This window comes from Pteropus medius, unplaced genomic scaffold, assembly GCF_902729225.1.
Source record: "Pteropus medius unplaced genomic scaffold, Ma_sr-lr_union100, whole genome shotgun sequence".
Taxonomy (NCBI): domain Eukaryota; kingdom Metazoa; phylum Chordata; class Mammalia; order Chiroptera; family Pteropodidae; genus Pteropus; species Pteropus medius.
This window is the reverse complement of record NW_024354875.1, coordinates 14,752,471-14,778,239: the sequence shown is the minus strand read 5'-3', so window position 1 is coordinate 14,778,239 and position 25,769 is coordinate 14,752,471. Positions and strand designations below refer to the sequence as shown.

Sequence of the window (25,769 nt, the reverse complement as noted above, 5' to 3'; positions counted from 1 at the left end):
GAGCTTCCATGCATGGCTCACAAAACCTATCCTGGTAGTCCTCTGTGTACACTCTCTTCTCTCGCCTGCTGGGTTGAATGCAAAGGATATAATCGAGCACTCTGCGGTCCTAAAGAATGGTGGACACCAGATACAGAAAGAACCAGAGCCCCTGAGCAACTGTGTGGAGCAAGACCTTCCCCAAACAGAACCAGATCTGAGTGAGCCGTTCCTGTGTTGAGCCTTAAGACTGAAAGTTGGTAGGTGGCCTACCCTGACCAGTGCATCTTGGCTGGCATTTCTGAATCCATTCAAATTGCTGTTTTTCTCATACCTGATCCACCTTACTTATTGATAGGATTTGTCTGGCTTCAAAAGGCATTTGAATATATAATTCCAGTTCCAGACTCTTCCTACAATTCTATCAGGAAATTTAACATCTCAGGGCCTCAATTCATCTATCTGTGAAATGATGGGTGGGATCACAAAATCTCTAAAGCCCGTACCAATCCCAAAATTCTGTGAATCTATAACTCATATCTGCCATGCAACAGCCACTGGATGGGTTTCAGATAACTTTGTTAACACAAAGTGTCAAGCAAAAGTAAAAGAATTTACCTTTCATTGCTGAATAACTTTCGGTAATTCACATTATTTTAGAGATTACTAAAATAATACTTTGAGTGGTTTACATGAGCCAATATGTGAATTAGAGGATAATGATTATACTGCTTACATTCAACACTATTGAACTATTGCACCACTCAATAAAGAAAAAGTAGATACTACTTCTCTAAAACCAGGGAATTTTGTGCTGAATAATTTTTTTTTTTTTTTAGGTAACAGTGGAAAGGAAATGAAAGGTTTATATACTCTTGATCTTGACCCTGCTGTTCAATTTCACTTTTGAATTCAACAGACACAGTGAAATTTGCATTACTAACTATTTAGGCAATACTAATAGCCACTGCTACTCAGAGTCCAGAGCAGATAGCTGTGGTTTGAACTTCAATATTTTGCCGTGCACATTTTAAAAGAATGTTATGTGGAAAAACAACAAAAGTTACTTATCTCAGAAAAAGACATAGTTAATACTGTTAGGTTATTTATTCTTAAATTACTTTGAATCTTTTCTGATATCAGTCTCTTTTTGAGCCTAGTAATTAAGTATTGCTACGTGAGTTGCTCGACAATATTTTAGAGACTTTGCCAAAAAAGTGTAATACAACTTATTTTCAAAGGAATGCAGAATAATGGAAAAATAAATTAACTTACAGTCCCAGACATTTTGTCCAGTTCACTCATGGCCTCGTGAATAGCAGCTTCTAAATGGTTATTTAGCTTTCCACTTCTGGAATTAATGAAAACAACACACCAGATTAATAAATTAAAGAAACAAAATCGCAATTTAATTCCTTAATCAGGAAACAGAAGTACCAATTCCACCTGAGAAAGTCAACTTATATTCACATTTGGGAAATTCAGATGACAGAACACTGGCATTCATTCTCACCACTGAATACTAATGATAAGTTCACATAACTATGAAAAAAATTGAACACACGATTGGGGGTAATTGATTCTTTTCTTTTCCACATACTTCTTCCACAGTCTGATAATTTTGCAGGAGAGTTGGGCCACGGGTCTCTTTTCCTACAGACGCAGCTCCGCCTCCCGGCTTCCAGCCTGCCCTGCACTGCCTCTCATGCTGGCTTGTTTCTTTCTCAGGCAGCCAGGCTGTGTGGCCAAAGGGAAGGGTGGAGAGGCTGAATTGCAGGCTCTGGCCACTAGGGAGCTCCCTCTGCCCTCTCTGGAGCTCCTCGGTTCTGCAGTCGAGCAAGTGAAGGCTGAAATCCTGGTGTGTGTTCGTTCTAGATGGGAAACAGCTTAACTCGCCAAACCCGAGGCTCCCTCCATGCCTCCGCCCACCGGATTTTCCCAAAAACCAAAATGACATAATTATCTGAAGAGATAAAAAATGATGGTCTCAGAGTATCTAATCACTTGTCTGACCTTTTCTTTCCACTCAGCATTCTGTTATACATGTTGGGCCTGAAAAACACACGGTGTACCTGCCTTTATTAAAACTTACATCTAGGAAGCTGTTGAATGACTAAAATCAAGCAAACTCATACTATCTACCTCTGTAGTTATATATCCTTTGTCCACTCCATTAACTTATTTTTCATTCTTTATGCTTATAAATAATTACCCAATTATGCTGAGTAAGGTGATTTATTTAATTTTTATTGTCATGACAACTACTAGCAAAGCTGCAGAGGTAAACCTTTTCATAACAAGCTATTAGCATGGCTTTCCAAGAGTTAAATCATATCTCAGCATCTACATGGAGACTGGAAATTTACAGTTGTGGAAGAATTTGGCTCACAGTCTCATTTAGTTTGGCTCACAATGTGTTTAAAAACATATTTGAACTTTAGTGGAATGTCTTTAGATGAGGCCTTTTGGTTTACTATAGCCCCTCACCAGGTTTTATCCTCATATGCCAAGACTGGACAATTCATACGTTTAGTTTCTGTGTACGCCTTGGAGAACTCTGAGTTTTCCACCCATGAGTAGTATACAGCTAAGCACAGCGTGGATGCTCCATATATTTATTAAATAAAAATATTTGTCCAAAGCTAGTATGATGGACCTATATTTTGGAAAACATATGCACTTAAGTCAGTTTAACTAAAAGGAAAGAGTAATGAATTGGTTTTAACTAAATTATAAGGGTAATGTAGCCCTCCTCCCCCTGTCTTTTGCTGACCTGTAAGCTGGCGTTAGCTTTCATATTTTTTCCCTTTTTAGAAATGTCAACAATGAAGAGCATAGAATCGATTAACAACCCATAACAAACCTACTTCAAAGAATAAACTGTTAATAAATTACATATTTCCTTTAAATCTTTTTTTATTTTAAAAAATAAAGCTGAAGTTCCCATTCGCCATCAATTCCCGGGCCCATTCTCTCCCACTCTCCTCCCCAAAGGCAACTGTGTTGTTTTCCTCCCAGTATATTTTTACATTTTATATAATATATCCATGAACAGTATCTAGTATCGTTTTATTGTGTTTTCTCACATACATATTAAAATGTCCTGATATATACACCATTCTGCAACTTGTCTTTTTTCCCCCTTATCACTGTTTCTGAGCACTGTCCAAGGTGATATAACCTATTTATATGCTGTCCTTTATTTATCTACCAATTTTGGTTTTAAGAGGCCCTAGATATCAGGAAGTCAGTCTGACTTGTCTTCCCATTGAGGAGTTTGCTAAACAAAATTCTATGTGACTGAATGGAACTCCAGTCCCAGGACTCTGCAGAGCCATGTAAGCTTGGCTGAGGTCTCTGAGGCTGCACGTCTTGACAGTATCACACATTGCCTAGATGCCCGACAATATTACTCCTTGTGTAATGTGTTGAATAGATTGATTCTTACTATTCCTTTTGTCTTGGAAAGTAGAAATATAATTTTTAAAAGATATTTATTTGTTATGCATTTTGATTACCTTATGGGTTAAAACTGACTGTATAAAGTTCTAAATATCTAAAAAGAAGGTAAAATGTTTCCATGAAAAACCGTCAGAGAATCTTGCTTCTCTCACCTTTATCTTAATAACACAAATACCTATTATTTATTGAAAATTTTCTATGTGCCAAGGATTGTGTTAAATCTTTATATACCATTATCTCATTTAATCCTTATAACAATCCTAAGAAGTAGGTATTATGACAACTGTTTGTATGCAATACTTCATGGCTTTTTAGGGACAATTAGTAATTCTTTTAATGAGGAAAGTGGATATTTAAATACAAAGAGTTTTCAAAAGTAATAAATATAAAGAATCATGAAAAATTTTTACCTAACTATGAAAAATTACAATAACACCACCATTAACATACAAAAATAATTCAACATTACCTGTTGAATGAAAAGACAGGATTTTAGGAATTCATGATCTCACTCTTCAACAAAATATTTTAAATGTTTGTAAATACCATGTATTAATCTAAGCTAAATTGGTATAATATTGTTTTTCTTTAACAAACATAAGTAGTTAATAGAGGAAGAAATGACTGCTTTTGGAAGAGAGAACAGATACAGAGATATGGGACATGAAATTAGTTGAATATATCACGAGAATCAAGAGGTAAAGAGAGACTCTCAAAGATGTCAAATCTGCAGACCAGTTTTTACACTCATTTTTGGGTTAGGGAAGAATAAGCTCGAGGGAGGAAGAAAAAGCTCCATGAGTTCATGAAGTGAACGATTAGTCGAAATTCAGTCTTCCAGTACAGAGGTCCTCCCTGCGGTGTCTCTTCTACTATTTTCCATACCCCGCTGACATTTAATAATAAACATTTTTAGTAATGGATACTCTAAAACCTACTTGATTAAGCAATAGATGTTCATATAATCACATTTCTAGTTATTAATGGAGATAATTGCCACTTCTCATCTTCATTGCCTATATTGTCACACATTATCCTTATCTTCACTAATTAATTTAAAAAAGAGCCAGGTACACATCTGTGAATGGTACAGGAAGTGACAGGGGAATGAGACACTGCATGTTGTTCCACACAGTCCGTTTAGAATTTAGGCAGCTCCCTTCATGTAGAACAGAACAAATTTGGGTGAAGAACCTTAGACTCTGAAACCTTATCCATGGAGAAAGTATGCAGATTTAAGAAAATTTTACACACTAAGTATCATTTCTTGGTTTTAAAGTGAAATCGTGATTATTTTATTACTTTCGTTTTCCAGCTTCATAAAAATCAGATTACCAAATAATTTGTATGTACACATAGAAGATTTGATCCTAACGTAAATGAAAATCAAAACACTTCTAAAAGCTATGGAATTTTTCTTTAATGAAGCTATTTCCTCTTTTAAGTACAAAATGACCCTGAGTAGTGCCTTCAATGAATTTGTTAATATTTATTTTGTAATAAGCACATCAGTTTAAAGATATTTATTTATTGTATAATTCGACAGTAGGATATTGAGGATTAAAATGACTACATTAAGTTCTAAACATTTAATATGGTGCGAGAATGTTTCAATTGGCAAAAATATCAGATAATTTTGTTTCTTTCACCTGTATCTTTACAATAAAAATAACTGTTTATTAAATATTTACCTTGTGCCAAATACTGTGTCTAAGCTCCAATTATGTTATTTGTGTTGTAAAAATCCTAAGAGTTAGATATTAATATGCCTATTTTAGAAACAAAGAATTTAGGCTCAGAGTGGGTGAGCAACATACCTGAGCACACACAGCTGTAAAGTAAAAGAAACAGGATTTCAACTCAGGTTAAAAACCAACCTCTTAACCATACTGTTCCAAATACCATATTTCTTTTTCAGTCCCTTCCTCTTTCTCTTTCCTTTAGTCTACAAAGCAGTTAAATCTTTGCCATCTTAAAAAATTATCTCATGGTTATTTTTCAGGAAATTTTCACATTAATGGTAGAAAGAAAAGTAAATGATCTATATCGGCTCTCTACTTCCTTATTCTTATTCATTCTTCGACCCATGGCCACTTTGCTTTTATACCCATTATTCCAGTGGAAACCGTTTCACTAAGTTACCATTAGCCTCCAAATTGTCCAATTCAATGGAGATTTTTCAGCTCTTGTCTTACTGGACCTCTGTTGAGCATTCATTCTATCATCCTGGAAATTTTCAGTCTTTGGCTTCTAACACCCTACTCTCCTACCCTCAACTCTCTTCCTCTATTCTGATCATTCTTCCCATCTTCTTTGTTATCTCTAGTAAATGTTCAAATGTCCCAGCGTTCAGTCCTTAGCCCACCATTCAAATTGGTTCAAGTATCTTGTGGGATCGCAGCCATTTTCACATTGTCAAAAACCACTTCTTCCCAGTTTCAGACTGGTGTGTCCGACCTATCCCACAGGTACCGCACACTGCACTCAACAGTTCTTCCCCATATTCTCCATTTCAGTCAGGGTTTCCACTGCCCACTAAGTCACCCAAACTAAAACCCTGACCATTGTCCTTGATTGCTTACTCTTCTTTACATTCCAATCAATCACCATGGTGTTCTGTCAATTTTACCTCCCAAATAATTTTATAGCACACTCCTTCTCCTCTATCCACATTACTCCCTTCCTGATTTGAATTCTCTCATTCTCTCTTGTCTTCTGCCATGCCTCCTAAATGATCTCCTTGTATCTAATACTGTTTCCCTAAAATTTCTCCTCCCCACATCTAAAGCGAAAATCCAACAACCTGTCCTCTTCAGGCACTTCCAATAAGATAAAGGATCTTATGGGTCCTTACTAGGCCCTAATACCTTTGACTGCATCTCTTAGTTTCCTATCGTACATTTTATAGTCCTCAATCAACTGCTGAATTCATTTACATATCATCTCATCCCACCTCATATTGGTCCCTGTTTCTTTTGTCTGACTAATAAACCTATGTAGTGTATAAGGCTTGACTTATATATCATCTCTTCTAGAAAGTCTTCCTTTACCTGAGTTTAATGCCACTTTTTTACGATCCCAAAGTAAACTATACACATTGCTGTCAATACAATTTTAACATTTTAATTATTTGTTTCTGGGTCTGTTTCTTTCACTAAACAGTAAACTCCAGGGACTGTAGCACTGTGCCTGGCACAGATTTTTTGATAAATGAGTAAACGATAATTAATGAACTAATTAATAAACGATAGGGTTCAACACATGACTTATTACTTATGTGACCTTCAACTAACTATTTAAACTACTTGGGCCTGAGTGTCCTTATCTATAAATGGGCTCAGTAATTCTGGCCCATACTGTGACTGCATAAATCACAGATGCAAAATGTAAAGTGTTCTTCTAGGCATTTACAAGGCAAGGCGAGTCAGTCTACTTAGACAATGGTATGATAAATAAAGCTGTTTTTACTAACTTGTGCTCCATGTTATTTTCTTTTACCTTTCCAATTTGTCTTCTAAGTTTGTGATTTCATGTAAGTTCCTTTAGATAATGCCACTTAGGTAGGATCCACATAAAGTCACCACAAATAGTAAACTGGCTTTGAAGAAAAAAAGTTTTAAATCACTGTTACTAATTACCTTTCAGAAATCGTTTAATAGTAAATGTATGGGGTGAATACATAGGGGCACAGGAGTTTGCCCCTTGCAGTTGGCATCTTTTTATAACATTCCAGTGAGATAGAGGGAAACATCCCCAAGAGTTGTTGAGTTCTAAAATTTTACCTGTGGCAAGAATTACTGAAGATGACACTAAGAGAAAGAGAGTGCCTTTTAACAGCTATTGATATCATTATGTAAGACTTTTATATAAGATACACTACTAATCATTCTGATCTTATAATTCTTAGAAGTTCGATACTATGAAAACTATAGTAACTGAACAGATACGTTGATTATATATTTTTAAAAATTTTCAGTTTACATATACAGAAACCGCATCTGTAGTTCTCTACCTTAAAATGAAATAAATTATCATATATAAAGCTACATTGTATCACACTGGAAATTGTGTTTGAAACATTATCTACTTGTCCGTACCACATTCACTCAGAATATAAAGATCTAGGAAAAAGTCAATAATAATGCCCCAAAGTTCAACTTCTTGTTATAATTCCAAAGAAAACCTATTGGCGCCCCACCCCCCAAGAAAAAATAATTATTTACCATCTCTTGGACTCATGACAGTTAATTTGCCAAAATTATTTACATGTGTACAACTGTGGCATTTCCCCCCAAAGTATTTGAAATGCAAATGGTAGACTTTTGCTATACTTTCAGAGACAATTTAATTGTTACATGTTGAGAATATTAATCACATTTTCTTGCCCACTAAATCAGAGGGATGGAGATGGAAGGAGTGAAGAAAGAGCTGATGAAGAGGGAAACCCTACACACAGTATCAATTGTTAAGAAAATATTTTCTGTAATTGCTGATTTGGCTTGTCTATGATGATCCTCTTTGGTGATCACTATTAAACTGCTCCTAGGCAGGCTACGAGATGAAGAGAATCAGTGAGCGTTTATTTCCTCTTTGAAGGATAACCAGTAAATTAGATCCTTGAAAAACAAAATGGGGGAAAAAATAGTGCTTACTTTCTGTTTCTTTTCCGGGCTCGGCTGTAGGCTTCTAAACCTTCTGTTAGTGTCTTCAACTTCTCGGGCTCCACCTGAGTGAAGGCATGAAGACCAAACCACATTACCCAGACCTGCAATTGTTAACACTGTTTTTACTTTCCTGCCGTACAAGCAGGTGCTTCACTGGGGGAGGGGAGGCTTTAAACTTTCACTGCCCTGTCAAATGTCCTGTCCTCCCTGAAGCAGAGCTTGATCCCATGGCTCCAGGCTGCAAACATCAATAAAAATGAAAGACTGTTTGGCTTTCAAATTGTCAACATTTTGAAAATAGTACAAAATAGAACAAAACTTGGAATTTAAATAACCTTAACTTTCGATTCACGAAATCACATATCAGAGATCCTGGCTCGCTTTCTCCACTGCCTGCTGTTCAAAAACTGCAAATCTGTACTCTATCAGGAGGACAAGGGCAGAAGTTAGTGAAGGGAGCAGGCTTTGAAGTCAAGAGATGGAGGTTTGAATCTGACCTCCTCAATTCTTAGCATGAGTAAAACATTAAAATTTTCTGAGCCTCAGTTTCCTCCTCTTTAAAATGAGGATGACAATATCTACCTTCCTGCTAGAATTTCTGTGACAATTAAAGCGTAACAGGTCCCGTTTAACATTTAGTCAAGCACAGAGCAGCTGTAATTACTTGGTTTGTGTTAGGGAGGCCACACACAGCCCTTACTGAGGTGGGAAAGGGTGTTGCTACACCTTATGGGCGGGTCCTCTCCCATCCTGCTTTATCTCTGCCAGCCTGTGTGAAGCCTGCTAAGTCATCGCAGTGTGGCCACAAATGGTAGCTGAGTGTTCTGTGGGGTAGGGTGGTGCAGCCTTTGACACTCACCCCTAATGATCTCAGAGATCATGGTTCTTGAAACTACCTCCCCTAAGAAAAACAATTAACAAATAGGGAAACTTGTACGTAACTTGTGAATAAAAACACCTTCAGAAAAACATTGCTACTTTTATTAATCTTAAAAAAAGACAATCTAAGTAAAATCAGTGTTGCTTGTTGTATAAACTCAACTTCAATGTAAAATCCCCAGGCCATTCCTTTACCCAATTTTTTCCCACCCCTATGCTATTTTTACATAAAAATTCAGAGGTTGCCAAAATGCCTAATGGGTAAGAAAATAAACACTAATAAACAAATTATTATTAACTTTTGTCTTAAAATCTTCCTAACTCATGAATATTATTTACAGATGATTTTTCTTTGACCCTTCCCCACCCCCACCCCACCCTCTGCCCCGCCACCCTCAAGTCTAGTACACAGCAATGATTAACAGAGTCTCCATGGTCAAGTCTGAAAACAAGCATTTCCAATTATTCAATGAGAAAAACAGTCAAATAATGAAAACATTTTCCTTTTTGTGCTTTTTGTATTTTGTCCTAAAGGATCCACATATCTTATATACACAAGTTCATTGGGGATAAACAATCTATCATGTGCCAAGAAAAGAGATGACTTTGTTCCAATAACACTTCACAGAAGTCATGAAGAAAAGGTCCTACTGGGATGGTTGGAAAAGCTTAAGTAAGACGAATATATTCATGTGTTTTTTTAAAAAGTTGTCTGTATATATTTTCACATTTCATGTTAAAAATGAAGTTCCATTTTGTATTCACTCATACAAAGAGAATATGAAAGATTTCTCACCCATTACATTTATGTAATTTATAGCTAATTCCACTTATATTTAAATGACCTTCTTGACAGCAGGAAGGAAGCGCTTCTGCAACATAAACTTCAATTAGACACAAACTGGCATAGTGAGAGATCTCAGAAGGGATGGATTCAGATCACAGAAAGCAGATTCACAGTGAAAAAAAAAACAAGACACCATAATAAAAACTTTCCTTATTGGTCTTATTTAAACAACAACAACAACAACAACAACAACAACAAACTAAGTTCAAACTATTTTTTTAAATCTTCAATTTTTAATTTTAATTTAATAAGAAATAAGGGGAAGTAAAAGCATTTCTTGTGCATTTTCATGTAAAAGGCACTGTTTTATTATTTAATATAGTAATACTTCAAACTAGTATTACCTTTGTTATTTTACAGATGGGATTCAGTGAATTTAAGTAACACGGCCAGCACTGAAAGTCATATCTGACTCCAAAGCACTCAACCTCTCTCTAGTATATCAACTCCAATATACATTGAAGTATACAGTCATTGTACATATTTACAATTATATATGTATATATACACGCATATATATATATATATGTATGCACATACACAGATATACTAAAAAAATAAGTCGGATTATTTTAAATCTAATTACATTTTTATAAAAATTAAGATAATACTCATCCAATTTGTCTTTAAATTTTTTATGCTTGGATAACTTTTGGTGATTTTTCTGAACTAATTCTCTACATGATTTCTTCATTTAATTTTGCCTGTAAGGCTATAAGGTACTCTCACAACTAACTATATTATTTATAAAGGATTCAATGAACTTGACAGAGAAAGCAACGATGGTGCTTTCCAAAACTAAATATAAATAAGACACACATGTTTGTATTTCTGCTATAACAGGATTATACGTATCCAGAGATTAATCTAATTTATTTTGTTTCAGAATTTTAGTACTTTACCATATTGTGAAGAACATGTTTTGGGGGAAATATTCATACACTTATACAATATTCAAGAAGCTCTTTAAAGATATCCCCCAAATGGTATCAGAGAAGAACAAAATAAATTCAACTTCTAATCAAATAGAAATGATTTTGAATAATTTAATGAACACTCCCTCATAAATTACTTGGCTGACTTATAAATAAAGAAATACTGGGAATCAAATACAAATACATGAAACATGAAAAAGGTTAAACACACATATTTTTAAAAATAAAACTTACTCTAAAAGAGCTAGAAATTTAAGACACAATACTTCAATCTGTAATTATAATCTTATACTCTTACACATTCACCAGCTGGGAGTTCCATTTATTATTTAATTCCTATCATGGTAGGAAATTGGGGGAGGACTTCATAATGTATCTTTACTCATCATCCACTCATATATTCTCATTCTAGTAATGATGATGCTATAGTAATGGCTGTCATGACATTTGTACATATGTAAGAATTAGAAAAAAGATACTTGGAATATATATGTATTTATAATTCACATATTATCTTATGCATAAATATATACATATGTTGAATATTTTTTTACTCCTAAATTCCTTCTTTCGCTCATTCAAATTCTGTAGAATTAACAATTCTTCGACATAAACAGTCCGATAGCTTGTTCACTTAGGTTAGAAACATATCCATAAAGCCAGACATTGTTATGTAGTGGATGTTTAAGAGTTTTCTGAATAAGTCTGAATCTCTGGTTGCTTCTTTTGTTCACAAGGCACATATTAAATGTTTGGTAATTTAATCAGGTTTAACTTGGGGTCAGCACAGTAGGATGTAGCGTGTCTCAGGAGTAACTAACTTAAATTCTGTGACAAAAGGAGACAATAAACCTTTCAGAGAGCTAAACTGACCCTCTGAAGGTGAGGTTTAGTGTGTATTTGAAGAACCTGGATCAGAGATCCCAGATCACTTTTGAACAGAGCTAGCTAACTAGAGATGATGTTAAAATTCCCCTCAGGTTTTAATCCTGACAAGAAGATTAAATTTCTTGGTGATTGCTTTGCTGCTACATAGTGCTGAGGCAAAGCTGTCACAGAAAGGTCAAAGGATAGAGCACAAGCCACAGCACAGATTTCATAACAGAGATAAGGCAGCTGACCTCCAGCTCCCTGTTTCTTCTTCACTTCTCCATCCCACTTTTACAATGTCATCAGCTCCTGTGTTGGGGAAATTATATCATGCAAATAGTACTAAAGGTTAGAGTTAGGAGACCAGGGCTGGGGCCGGGCTTAGTTGCCTGTGATTTGTGTCCTTAGGAATGCTACTTCTCTGAGCTTCAGTTCTCTCATCTGTAAAATGGGGATAATTGTGCACATCTTTATATGGGCGATCGAATCTAAAAAGACAGTGAACATGAAGGTGCTTTATAAACACCAAAGCAGTCTTTCCCAAAGTGCCACTGGTGGTATATGGCATTATTTCAGGTGGAATATGAACAGACCTTTAACATTCTTAATAGTTATGTGTTCATATAAATTTATATTAGAAAAATTTAAAAAAAAAGTTTAACCTATGATTTCACATATAGTAAGCCTTCGAAACAGACGATGAAGGTATTTAAAAAGTGGCTTGAATAGTGCCTAGTACATAATATGTGTTCAAAAAAATATTTGTTGAATGAATAAAAAGTGAGTAAAGAAATTTAAAGAAAAATTTTAACTAAGTGTAGTACAGGTAACATTCAACTTTAGCTGAAGTCCGGGAAATACAGCTCTGAAGAATTAAGAGAATATGAAGCATTTCTTAGGTGCATTTATCAAACATCCATTAAATAGTAAACATTTTTTAAAACTCTTCAAGCTGAAAAAGTCTTTCTAACTTAAGTGCAATATGTCATTATTTTTGAAAGAATGGAAATTAGTGATAAATAATTTGGGATAAAATGTCAACTGATCTGTGATAGAAAAAGTGAATCTGATCTTCCAACAACGGTGCAACAGTACTCATGGAAACATCACTAAAGCAAATCCCAGCTTTTTCCAGTGAACTAACCAATAATCCACATTATTACAGTTTTAGTCAGTGACACTGCCTGAGGTATTTGCATGTGTGTGTGCTTCCTGTTCTCTTTGCTTTGGATAGCAGTGTTTTTAAGTATTGGGAAACTATACTACAGAACTACAGTAAATCTATTCTAAATGTGACAACAAATTTCATATCAGTCCACAACACATAAACAGAATTAAATGTTTTGGATAAACTTGTTTTTCTAAATAAACATTGTTTATAAGCTCATGGACAGAAGCATGCATTTGTCTCAGACCTGAGACTGCATTTGCTGCTGTCTATACAAAAACTGCATTGACAAGCTCAAGAATTCTGTGTCGAGTCTCAGCTATCTGAATGGAAAGAGGCCTCCTTTCTCTTTTTAATCTTGCTAAGGAAAAAAAATGTCCACGATAATCCACAAGTCACTGGATGATGGCTTATAGTCTTACCTAAGCTTTTTACTCAGTTTAGTTTTTTCCCTAACATGCACATTTTTTATCTTATCTAGTTCTTCATTTTTATTATTTCTCACATTTTGATCAGGCACTAACTTCATTAGCTTGGATCTTATCTATTACTTTTCAAAAACTATTTTGCTCCTTATCAAGAAGATTCTGTGGCTGCAGAGCATTGATTGCCCCTGCCGCTCCGCCGCCAGAAAGGTAGACCAAATATTGTGGGTATTGAGTGGGTACAGAGGAAAGGATTTATTTCCAAAACAAGTTAAGAAAATATACGAGGCTAACGGAATACCCAAAGAACACTTCTAACAGAGAATTTTAGCACCAAACCAAACAAACAGCTAACACTGATAATCAAGCACGGAAAAAAAAAATGTTCTTGAAAGTAAAATGTTTAAAAATCACAGGAGGGCACCGCCCCCCCTCAAATGCAGTCCCCAGGCTTAATTTAAGTTATACGTCCACTGACTATGACGGCAAGTTGTCTCTGGTTTTGCTCCACTGTCAAAATGTGTGCATGTGATGCTAAATTGACATAAAGTGTGCTGTCCCCAAATCAATTTGGTTATGAGTTTTAATAATGGTGAGTTTCGTCTATTTTGAATGACTATCTAGAGAACTACTTTTATCTTTACCTGCCAAATATAACCGTGTGGGGAAAAAAAAAGCCAAAGGGTAAGTCTAGAGAAGAAGCAAGCACCCTACTCGCTGCTTTTAAAAAACACATCTTCATAGAATTAGGTGGTGTTATACTGAAATAAAGAACTTTTCTGGGTAATCAGGAGATGTCTCTACCTGTCAAACAACTACAAATGTTTCATTGAAAAGAAACATTTTGGTGCCAAGCTAGAAAAAGAACCCTTTCCTAAATTTGGCTGGAGTCAGAATACACACAGAACGTAAGAGCAATAAAATGTGAAGACCAAAGGGACAATGTTCAAAACGAGTAAAATTAATCTATTTAGAAAAAAATAAGAATTTCATTTTTTAACTATTACTTGAGAGTGAACCCTTTTAGGCTAGTTAACGTACGATTAGAGATGGCAGATGATAATTACAAAATATATTTTAGAAAACAAGAACATTTTTCTTATTTTTAAATAATTATTGAAATAAGTACATAAAGATAACTGTTTTCCCCCATATTGGCTTAACTGTTTGCACATTATAGCATATAGGTTTAGTGCCAGTGGAAGCCGTCTTCCTTTCCAAGAATTCCCTAGTACTGTGCCAGGATCTGGCAGTGCATCTCTCCAGCCGTGACTATGTACTAGAACAAAGCACTGAGGTCTTATTCTTGGCCACTGAACTTTGAACTAAAAAGGGTTCCAGGTTTAGAGAGAAACTTTCACAGTTTATATAGAAGAAGTATAAATATCTTGCAGAACGTACTTCATTACAAACTGATAACCAAAGGAAAAATGTGTTAGTAAGGAGATCACTTCCTGAACAGTATAATACAAGGCACATAATATCCTTCAGCGCTGTCATGTACCTTCAGTATTGGGACAGTATTTTATAGGGACTATTTAGCCCAACTTTCCAGACTTTTAAAATCTCTACTAATTAATACTGTTGAGAGAGGGGAGGAGTATGAATGTAGAAGAAGAAAGTCTGAGTTTATATTTTTTAGAACCATTGGGGAGAGAGGGACTTTGAAATTCACTCAATAAACTAAGCACTTTGAAAAGCTTCCAAGTAGAACTCTTGCTTGAAACGAACAGTTAATTTATAATCAGATATGCCAATTTGTACGAAGTGCTGTTTTATAAAAAAGTTATAAACTATTTCATTCATTAGAAATATTCCTGATAATTCTTTCATCCTCAACCTGATTGGTAAACCCCTATTTGTGGGTAATACATAGGTAAACAATAACTAAGATCAAATTGCCATAAATTACCATAAAGTTAACATAGATTTTATGTTATGGTGGGATACAATTTAATCAGGTGTTTAACGTAGAAAACAGGGATGAGGAGGCTAATTTTTATGAAGCCTCTTTTGTGTGCTGGATAATCTATTTATGGTATCTCATTTAATTCTTACAGCATCATTCTGAGTAGGAATTAATATTCCCACTAGAGAGGTGAGGCGATTACAGCTCTGCGAGATTAATATACCTACTCAGGACCATTTTGGTAACTGGTAGAGCTGGAATTAAGCTCTCGTGAGAATGCACGAAGCCCCTGACTTTCTGCCACACCCTGCTTTCTCTCCAGTTCCCTGTAGACTGTATTCGTCCAGTATTTGATGCTTAGAAATTATAACTCTGGGAAGTAATCTCAGAAACTGCAGGACATTTCTAATGTGTTCTTAGTAATTCAGCTACATTTAATACCCCACCAAAGACTGAAAGTGCCTTTCTATACTCATAAACTGATCAAGTCATTTGCTATCATGAGAAATAGTTGGCTAAAGCAACAGCTTGGGGACAGCATGGGGATCTCAGCCCCTGGCAGATAATTGGCGCTCAGATCACAGCGCTGACCTCTCAGTCCAGGGATGACTCATACAACCAGAAAATGCGAGAGGTACCTGGTTTGCTCTGAATTAGTAACCTGCAAGCCTGTCAACTAAATTATTTATTTTTTTTACTTTGCTGCTTCCAAAAACAATTCGAAGTGGCTTGCCGAGAACAAAGACTAAGACAGAAAATAAATAATAGGTTAGAGCGATATAGGGGGTTAGGGGACATGAAATAATAAATCTATTCTCAAACTTGAGTTAACATAGATTTTATCTGGTAGATCTGACAGGATCTTGGATTAACTTACTTCGGTAGACATAAAAATAGTATGAAAAACTGAGAGGCTAAGATGGTGTTAAAGGATAACATGTAAGAAAATTATTTAGCAAACCTTTTCCTCTGAGATACTACAGAGATAAACACTGAGGGAAATGGCCCCACATTAGCAAGGTGGAATTGATAAGATTCTACTATAATAAACAAATTGTTTATGGAGTCAGCCTCTGTCTTTCTCTCTTGACTCTATTAACATGTCAGGCATTGCCACAGTTTATAAACAGAAACCTAACGCACTGCTTACCTTTTTAAAAGCAGAAGGCTGGTTATTAATATACAAAGCCTTATCCAACATTGCTGAGGACTGAGGGTTTTATATAAATAAAATTCACATCATAATTGGTTCACTTGAATAAGAGTACAAATTTCAAAAATATTTTCCTGGAAATCTTTCCAAATAGATCTGATCTTACACAGATATTAAACGTAGTTTAATCTTTTCTTGATGAACCAGGATCACCAAAACGTCAAGTAAAGGCCATGTGGCTTGAAGTCAGACAGACCTGTGTTTGAAAGTTTGCCTTTTCTGGTGTTATAAGTTGGGAACACTGTTTGGCTAGTTGGGTATCATTAAATAAGGTATGAGGAAGCCGTTCCTTTGTTTTGTGAACTACAGGAGCAAAAAGAGCCTTTGTGAAGTAGTATTTTTTTTTATGTGCAGAAGTGAGGTAGGTCCTGAAAAGAACAGAGGTTTTTAAAAATGTTAAGTGCCCTGGAGCTTTAAAGCCCGTTATACCTTGCTTTTTAATGATAGATAAATATTTCATGTGTTATTAATATTTTATTACATATGTTTTCAGTTTTTCACCTCTAAATGTATGTAGTGTATCTTGATATCAAGAATTTGATATCAAGGTTTTGAGATGCAAAATTACAATATCAGCCAATGGGAGGGGAGATATTTGAATTTACAGAAACAATTTATCTGTTGCTTACATTAAAGAATAAAAATCTGGATTTTTGAAATATTATTTTGTACTTACTTATTTAAATGAAGCAAAATAAATGTTTCTTGGAATCTTAGATAATAACTTTTTTGTGTGTATAATGTACATCTCCCCAAACATCAGTGAGGAATTCAGTCTTAGGAGTTTGCTAATGCAGACTAACCAGAAAATTAGGACCACTGTTTAATGTGAAATGTGTTAAAAGTACATGCCTTTATTCTCCTGAGGACATAAAAAGATATTTAGACAAGGCATTTAGGACAGGAAGGAGGTTTCCAGGAAAGGGAGGCCATAATCTTTTCTTTAGTTAAGCTTTTGTAAAATGGCACATAAAAAAAGACTTGGTTTGATTTGCACAGAGACTGTAAAAACAGTTCAATGTCTACATCTTGTATTTGAAACAGTTCCATTTTTATCATAAAGCTCAATTTTGCTGTTTCTAATTATTTTTTCAATAAACTGTCAAAAATATTTAGGTTTATCAACTTAAAGAATGTTTGTCTGGTCTCAGCAAGATTAGAGAATAAAATGTTTTCTGAATAGGAGTATGGAATTCATTTTCTTATCAAACGTGGAAACATTATGCCCAGAGTGTATCCTGACAAGTATATATTAGGCATTATAAGCAACGGGTTTAAGGGCCTCCTGGTCATTTGGAGAAAGACAATCCTTTTATTGTACTGGCAAAAATGCTTTTGGTTTCCTGCCATTAAACCTAAGTGCCAGTGGAGGTTTGAGCGGAATTGAAATAGCTTTACACAATATACTCTTTAAGAGAATAATATATACTTGTAAGAGTAATTTTTATTTCCTAAGGAGATGAAAAATTATGTTTCTTCACTATATGTGGAGAATATGCATTATTATCTCCTCCTGGTCAGATATAAAATTTTCTATCTACTTTAAACATTCTGCATATTTCTTGCCTAGTGAGTCAATTCTATCAACTATGAGGAGGGAAAAAGCCTAGGAGACCCCCACTAATTTCTTCCAAATTGAATGGTAGTTTCATGGAGAAGTTTTCATTTAACTTATATGATCAGATTGTGTTAAGTAGAACCAGACTATGGGGTTAAACATTTCCATATGTTAGAAAGGCCCAGAACTTTTTCCAAAAGGAGACACCGTTCTGATTTCAAACTTTACCTGCTGTTTCCAGAAACGGTTGCAACTGCACCCCGATTTTACCCTCCTCCCAGATCTAAGGGTCACACGAAAGCACACGGAGGAGATGCCGTTCCCCAGCACTACCTGCCGCCTGGAAGGACCCCTACCTCTGCCAGACTCCTGGCCACCAGATTTTTTTCCCAGTCATTGTCACTTGCCTTCATCCTCTGTGTTTGGAATGAAGAATTAGGCAAATTCAGGGAAGGAAGGCAGAGTTAACAAAATTCTGAAAACCTGGGTTAGAGCTACCCTGAGCCCTAGTGGAATCTACAAATGCTTCACAACTCACCCCTTGACGACATGACATTTTGGTGGCTATAACCATCCCCTCTTCACGTTATGCTCCAGAAGTTTGTGAGACCTCAATGAGTCATGAAGAATCCTAATTTCAAATCCAAAGAATCCAAAGTGATGATAACAAAAAAATAATAATTGATATCTGAACAAAGGTTAGTATTTGACAATGGATAAAGATTGGTATACCTTCCCTTCCTCGGGGCTTTGTTGACATGAATTGTGAACGTCGTCTTCTCTTACTAATTTTCCAGGCCAGGAAGTCAGTCCTTTGATTTGGCCCCAGACCAAGTCGCCAACGTTGAACGTCCTTGGCCTATAACGTATCAACTCATTTGAAGAGGGGGACTCTGGATTCCTTAGGTCATCTTCGCTACTGATGCTTTTAGCGTCTGAAGGGCTAGGCACACACCCGTTAATGCTTTTGGCATTAAAGTCTCCATTGTAATGGATGTAGTCTTTGACCAGAGAACTTTCAAAACTATTTGAGGAGCCTGGAGACTGCTCCTCTAGGACGAGGTCTTGTTTCGTGGTGCTCAACAGCTCTCCAAAGCCACGGCTCTGTCGGGGTCTGTTCCCGTTAATGTGTGCGCATCTTTCTACAGTGTCCTCTAGCCTCTCCTTAAAACTCATCATAGTTCTTTTGTAGTTATTATACCTGAAATTTTCCTCCAGAACTTTGTCTCCTTGACAGTTTCTTGGTGGTAACAGTATTGGGTGCTGTTCCCCAGGCAGAAATGGCAGTGTAGAGACATTGTTGGACCTTTCGTGACAAGGACTACTGTGGATGTGGCCTGGATGATCTAAAAATTCCTCACACTTCCACCTGTTTCGCTCCCCTCCAGGGCTTTGCTCCCCATCCCACTGTTTTTTAGTTGCGTGGCAACTTGCTGACTTGAAATATTCAAACCCATCTCCTTCGTTTGAGTTTTTCCCATGGTCCAGACTCCTGGGGAACCGAGCCCCTCTTGCATTCCTCAGCCTACCATCGTGATCGACACTGCCCATGTTTCGTCCATGAATGACCGCACTGACAGCACTGGGGAGACTTAATGGGTCACCAATGGAAGCAGTGAAGGCACTCATGGCACTCAGAGCTGGAATAGGGCTGATCTGAGTTGTACTGTTGACTGCGGTGGTGATGACAACCTGCATTCCTTTGCTGGCTGCATCAACAACTGCTTTGTAAATGGCATCTACGGAAGCATCGCTTTGGCCACCCACAATGAGGCCATCCTTCACCTGCTGACCAAGAGCTGGGTCAATCCTCGGTTGCAACTCACAAGATGTATCTTGAAAGGGTGGAAGTGTAGTGTTCGGATTCTCGGGAAGTGCTGTGAGTCCCGGCTGAGTGCTTATTCTTTTGTTTAGGAGAGCTGCATCTTCCTGCATTCTCACCTTAAAGGAATAGATATGAAGCAGTGAAAGAGAGAAAAAAAATGTTTAAAGACCTCAAAGAGAAAGACCACAACTTTAAGATTTACTAAGAGATAAACAAATATGACAAGGAAGGAAATAGAAAGAAAGAACGACACTCAAAAATGAAATAAAAAGTCACTGTATAGAAAAGCCCATGTCTTGATTATATTTGGGTACTGTTTCTTTGGTTGAAATTATTCAACAGATTTTTTTTTTTAAATCCATCATTACTAAATATTCCTTAGAAAAATTAAAGTTGAGGTATATGGACACCAAATTTTTTCAGGTGATGACTCCACGTATTTAGTGCCATTACGGGTTTTGTAACTTGCGATTCAAAGAGAGAAACAAGTCAGTTACCAACACTGATCAAATTATAAAGTGAACCAGATTCGAAAATGATTTCTAATTCATTTATATTTCTACTGAACATTGTGAAATATAAGATAAAATAAAACAAACATATACTCCTTTTTTAACAACGAGATATTTCTGATATGTCACACAATTTTTAAAGTCTTCAGATAGGGCAGTAACACCTACTCTTCAACCCTACCAGGCCACCAGCTGAGGGACACCCCCATGCTGTCAGCAGTGACAATGGCTCTCTATAGACACGATTCTCAGTTGGGAAAAGGTGAAGGGAGGGAATGCCCACGAGGGAAGAACATCAACGCTCAGGACAGGAAAGAAGAATGCAGTTTCAAAAAGTCCCCAAGGATATTCTATTTTCACCAACCCCATCTAAGACTCGCTGCTCCAACGATTTTCCCCCCAATGATTACTTCTTTCCTGTATTCAAACCCTTCACTAATAAATCAGAACAGGGATCCATCAGCACATTAACCAGCCTCTTTCCATCTTCCCCTCGTCTACATCTTCATCCACTTCCTTAAGCTAGCGGCTATCCCATCTCCTGCACTATTCTTAGTAGATGACCTTATTTAACACAGAAAGTGGAGTTCATAGGTTAAGAATTCTCATAATTCTTATACTCTGCTCCTCCCTGCTTCCTGGTGACACACACACTTCTCTGCAACCATATGTGTCCCAAGTCTTGTACTGCCTCCCGGTATAAGAGATAGCCCTTCCGCTACTTCTGCTCTCTCAGAGTAACTCCTCCATCTATGCTCTGGATCTTGCCTTATCTGTTTCCCTTCTCTTCATGTTCAACTCTTCCACTTTTTTGGATCTCTTTCCTTTAGCATATGACTATGTGTATGGCTTTCCAAACCTTTAAAAGTTTGCATTCGACCTACATTTGCCTTGGGGTACTACCCTATTTCTCTTATGTTCTTCATAGTTAAGTTTTTGAAAGAATAACCCACACTTTTTAATTGCTAACCTTTTTCATCCTTTCATCCAATGCACCGTGGTTTATGTTCCCGCCACTCCACCCAAACTGCATTCTACCAAGCCATTGGTGATGCTGTCATCGCTAAATCTAATGGCTTCTCTTCAGGCGTTATCTACTGGTTTTCTCAGTTTCTCAGTGACATGGTTGAGCACTTCCTCTTATCCTTTATATTATCTTATTACATAGACATATATGAATATTTTCTCATTGTCAAAAAAAATAAGTTTTCTTCATTATTACTCTCCACCTAAACCTATACTTTCTCAACCCACGCCAATACCATTTCCTTTCTCAGAAGTATTCAGTGCTGGAGTACATTCTTGCAGACACATTTTTAATATATTAAAGTGTGTCGGTGTATATTTAGTTTCTCTTCTTTCCTTCATTCCTTTCTTCTTCCTTTCTTTTTATCTTTTACATAAATGGTATTATATTTTAGTTTTATTCTAAAATACTATGGGAGTCTCACAATCTTGTGGATCTTTCCATATCAGATTATTTAAATCTAGCTAATCTTTTAAACCAGGAGATAGATGGATACATCATAACATATTTAACTATTTCCTTACTGATGGATGCTTAAGTGGTTTCTAATTTTTGACACCACAAATCATGTTGTAACAAACATTCTGAATTGTGCCCTTTTATTCACATTTGAAGATTTCTTTAAGATAGATACATAGAAGTTAAATTTCTAGATACACTACCAAATTACTCTTCAAAAGGACTGCATCAGCACACAATCAGACTAATAATATATCTGAAAGAATCCATTTCCCCACACCACCGTCAGCAAGGTATCATCAGTCTCACAGTGTTGTAATTTATATAACTCTGATTATTCTTTTCATATATTTATTAGTAATTTACCTTCCATTTTCTGTGAATTGCTTGTTCATATCTATTGCTCATTTTTCTAATCAATTGTTTTTTTCTTTGCTTTCTTAAGAACTCTTTCTATATTAAGGATTTCAATTATTTGCTATTATTATGCAAGTATTTTCTGCCAGTTTGTCTCTTGTCTTTAACTTTGTTTAGAATACCTTTAATCATACAGATTTTAAAGTTTATATATTCAACTCTGCTACTTTTTTTTTTTTTTTGACTTCTTGGTTTTGTGTCTTGCTGAAAGAAGCTTCTCTACTTCAGGATTATAAAAAATATTAAAAAACTTCTACATTTTTTTCTTATATTTATTTAGTGTTTACTTTCCATTTAGCTCCTTAATCTATCAGGAATTTATTCAATTTGTATAACTAAAGGAAGACCATGTGGCTGAAGCCAGGGAGAGACTAGTGAGACCTGGGGCTGAAGAGTGAGGCAGGCAGAATAGGCACATCTCGAGAACAATGGGAGTAAGCCCACTAAAGGGTTTAAGAGGGTACCATGATCAGTTTCTATGAATAGCTCCAAAAAGACTGCTGAGATGCTTCAAATAAAACAAAATAACCTTCAAACAAAAGATGGAATTTTAAACAATATTCACTATTGAGAAATAACAGTAAGTAGAGGTGGAAGGGAACCTAACTTCCTTCTTTTGTTTCTTCCCCCAAATTAAGTGTTTAAACAAATCTAGACATTGTTTTCTACTACGGTATCTCAGGGAAGAAGAGTACCTGAAAGTTCTGAAACAGACAAGCCATGGGATTATTGTTAGCTGGGCAAGGAATTGTGGGCTGTCCTTGAAATGCCTGGAGACTCTGGTACCCCTGAAGAAGCTGCTGCTGCTGCTGATTTGGAGGAAACATCTGATTGTTGTTTAACAGCGACTGTAGATGAGTCAGTTGATGGTTATTCAAAGTATTGTTTATTGAGGACATGTCACCTATAGTTTGAAAAACATAAAATGTAAGTCAATGTGATTCTTTGGAGACCCCATGCCTATCTTTGTCTGAGGATTCCTGAAACAAAAACTAAGAACTACACTTACATGGTAATTCTTTTCTCTTTTTCTCCTCAAAATCTTACTAATTGGTAAGGAGAGAGCAGTTTTGTTATTTAATATTTTGTTTTTATATCATGTTAGTTTTTTATAGTTAGTTTTTTGTTTTTATATCATGGAGAGACTAGTCTTTGCTTTATCCGTTAGCCAGTCCTTACATACTGAGCTTTAGTGCTAAAAAATTCCTTGAAACTATTTTTAATTAGAGCACCTAGAATTAAAAGTAGAAATCAGCCCTGAAATGTTTTAGCAATCATAAGTATTAGACCAGATGATTAATATGATCAGGTCTTACTTAAAAAATTTAGTTTTTAAGCCACAATCATCAATGATTACCACCAAATAAAATTGGATTTGGTCTGGAAATAATTATTTTGTTTTTAAGTAAAAGGCTGGCCACCTAAAATTAAAATACAAAAGAAATAATTGTCAGAATCATTAAAAATAATCATATTGTATAATCAGATAAGATTAGTTAATAACTAAATTTATATTTAAAATTCCAAATAAACTTGTTTAGAAATTACACTGAAGTTATTTTGAGGATGATGTCATAGAAATTGTCCTATAACTTGAAGTATGTAAATTTATTATGCTTTTTAGATTATTGAATGACATTAACTTCAATGCTGGATGGAATTAATTAATTTATTATAAAGATACCTATAAATTCTGGAAATGTATATATTTTTTATGTACATTGAACATTCCCTTGACAACATCATGTGTATTTCCCGTTTCCAGACTTTATAGATACCACCTCTGTACTCTGCATTATAGTTATCTGCATCAATTAACTGAATATAGTTGACGCTATTTTCTAAATTTTTTTTTTTTTGTGAGAGGATAACTACATAAAGGATTTTGTTTTTAAGTCACAAAGTTTTAAAGACTAATACTGTCTGAGGAAATCTAGCAGCAGCTATTGGGGATGTCTATTTCCTTGAACTTGGGCAAACTTTAACTTTGTTTTTACGCCTTGTTTCTTATTTTGCCACATAAGCATTTAGTTCTGTTTAGAGATCATGTGGAAAAACACTTCCTCAAACTGTTTCCATCCACAGTGCAGCTGCTCATACTAACCCTGTGATGCCACACCAACTAAAATTCAAATAAAACTTATTTTTAAAATGTACCTGTGCTTTATTATTTGAAAAATAAGACTCTACTTGGCTTAAGAGAATGATGGGTAGGTTAGGGTTAGGTGGCATCAGAATTAGAAGAGAAAGCAGATTAAAATGATATTTAGTATTGCTAGAACAGGGGAAAAGAAAAAAATCATTTTCATGTTTGTATAACTATGGTTGTGTGTGGGTGTTAATTATATTTAGTTCCTTAAGCAAGCTGTGACATAATAAAAACATTTTTAAAAATAGTGTGACAAAATGGAGTTTTTAAAAAGGAGAAAATAGAATTAGAAAAACGTTTCTTTTGTAAAAATTTGTGAAAAAATTTAACTTACCAAGCAGACCTGTCCCCAGTAGAGGGTTAAGTAGCTGTGGCACCACAGAGTTACTGTTGAGTTTAGCTGGACCAGGTGTATTCCCAGCATTATTAGATATATTCAGCAATGTTTCTGCCATTGACACCACTGCTGTCCCACCAAGTGTTGAGACAGTCAGTGCTGCCACTGCTGATGATGTAGTGGTTGTGGTAGTGGTTGCCTGGGAGGAAGTTGCTATGGAAACCTCTGGATGATTAGCGGTGTTGGCCGATGTCGAGTTCAGGACACCTCCCAACAGCTGGGGATTCAAGGCCATTAATCCTGAGGCCCCAGTGACAGCTGGGAGGAACAGGGGGTTAAAAGTAGTGTCACTGCCTGCAAAGCTTGGTAAAGGGTTCCCCAGGGGGCTGGTTAAAAGGGTCTCAGCTCGGCTGTTCTCTGACTGATTGCTTGGCAAATGGTCTGGTGGGGCTGTCATCTGTGTTAATGAGGGTAAAGGGGTATTTTGCTGTTGCAAAAGATCTGAGATGGTCAGATTGAAAGATGGCAGGGGAAGCATGGCAGCTGCTTGGGCTTGGTTCTGAAGCAGAGCTGCTAAGAGCTGAAAGTGAACAGGCTGCAATACCTGCCCATCCATGTCACCGGAGAGAAAAGCTAAAGCAGCGTTTACATTCGGGTTGAGAAAACCTAAAGGGTGGAGGTTGATCTCAGACTTGCCTTCTCCTGCTGAAGGCTGGAGGATATTTAATAGATTCTGGTTTAGGAGATGCTGTTGATTCACTGGCAAAGAGATAGGTAGAGAACTGAGGAGGCTGGGGTTCAAGGGGTGTGGAAGATGGTTGTTTGAAGTGCTGTTGGATGGAAAATGAAGTGCGTGCTCCTGGCCAACAAAAGGAAAATCACTCCCAATGGGCAGCTGACTCTGCAGTGGGTTTCCAGCTGCGGTGGTGACTATGACTCCATCTTGAAGAACAGATGTTGTCTTTGTGATAGCAGGGTGGTTAGTGCCAGCTATGGCAATGGAGGATGATGGTCCTGAACCGCCTAAAATGAAAACAAAAAAAAACAAAACACTGATTAATTATAAGTGTTGAGGAAGGCAGCCCCTTAAAAATACATTGAGATACATTTCAATTAATTTGTTATTTGCCACCT

The 25,769-nt window shown here is 36.1% G+C and overlaps 1 protein-coding gene across 9 annotated transcripts in view; it reads right to left on the bottom strand.

Annotated features, from left to right (window-relative positions):
- The window catches only part of MBD5 (methyl-CpG binding domain protein 5), a 369,565-nt gene that overhangs the window by 5,723 nt on the left and 338,073 nt on the right, over nucleotides 1-25,769 (bottom strand). For 6 of the 9 annotated variants that reach the window (XR_005651314.1, XR_005651315.1, XM_039855716.1 and 3 more), the window contains 5 exons: nucleotides 24,633-25,658; nucleotides 22,845-23,053; nucleotides 18,642-19,850; nucleotides 8,094-8,167; nucleotides 1,255-1,330 (listed from right to left, as the gene is read on the bottom strand). Coding sequence is in view for 6 of the 9 variants with exons in the window: in XM_039855716.1 (XP_039711650.1) it covers nucleotides 1,255-1,330; nucleotides 8,094-8,167; nucleotides 18,642-19,850; nucleotides 22,845-23,053; nucleotides 24,633-25,658 (2,594 nt within the window). In the remaining 3 variants the exon portion in view is untranslated. Of the gene's footprint in view, nucleotides 1-1,254; nucleotides 1,331-8,093; nucleotides 8,168-18,447; nucleotides 18,541-18,641; nucleotides 19,851-22,844; nucleotides 23,054-24,632; nucleotides 25,659-25,769 lie in introns of those variants that run through there. The other 3 variants (XM_039855722.1, XM_039855721.1, XR_005651316.1) reach the window with 2 other exon arrangements.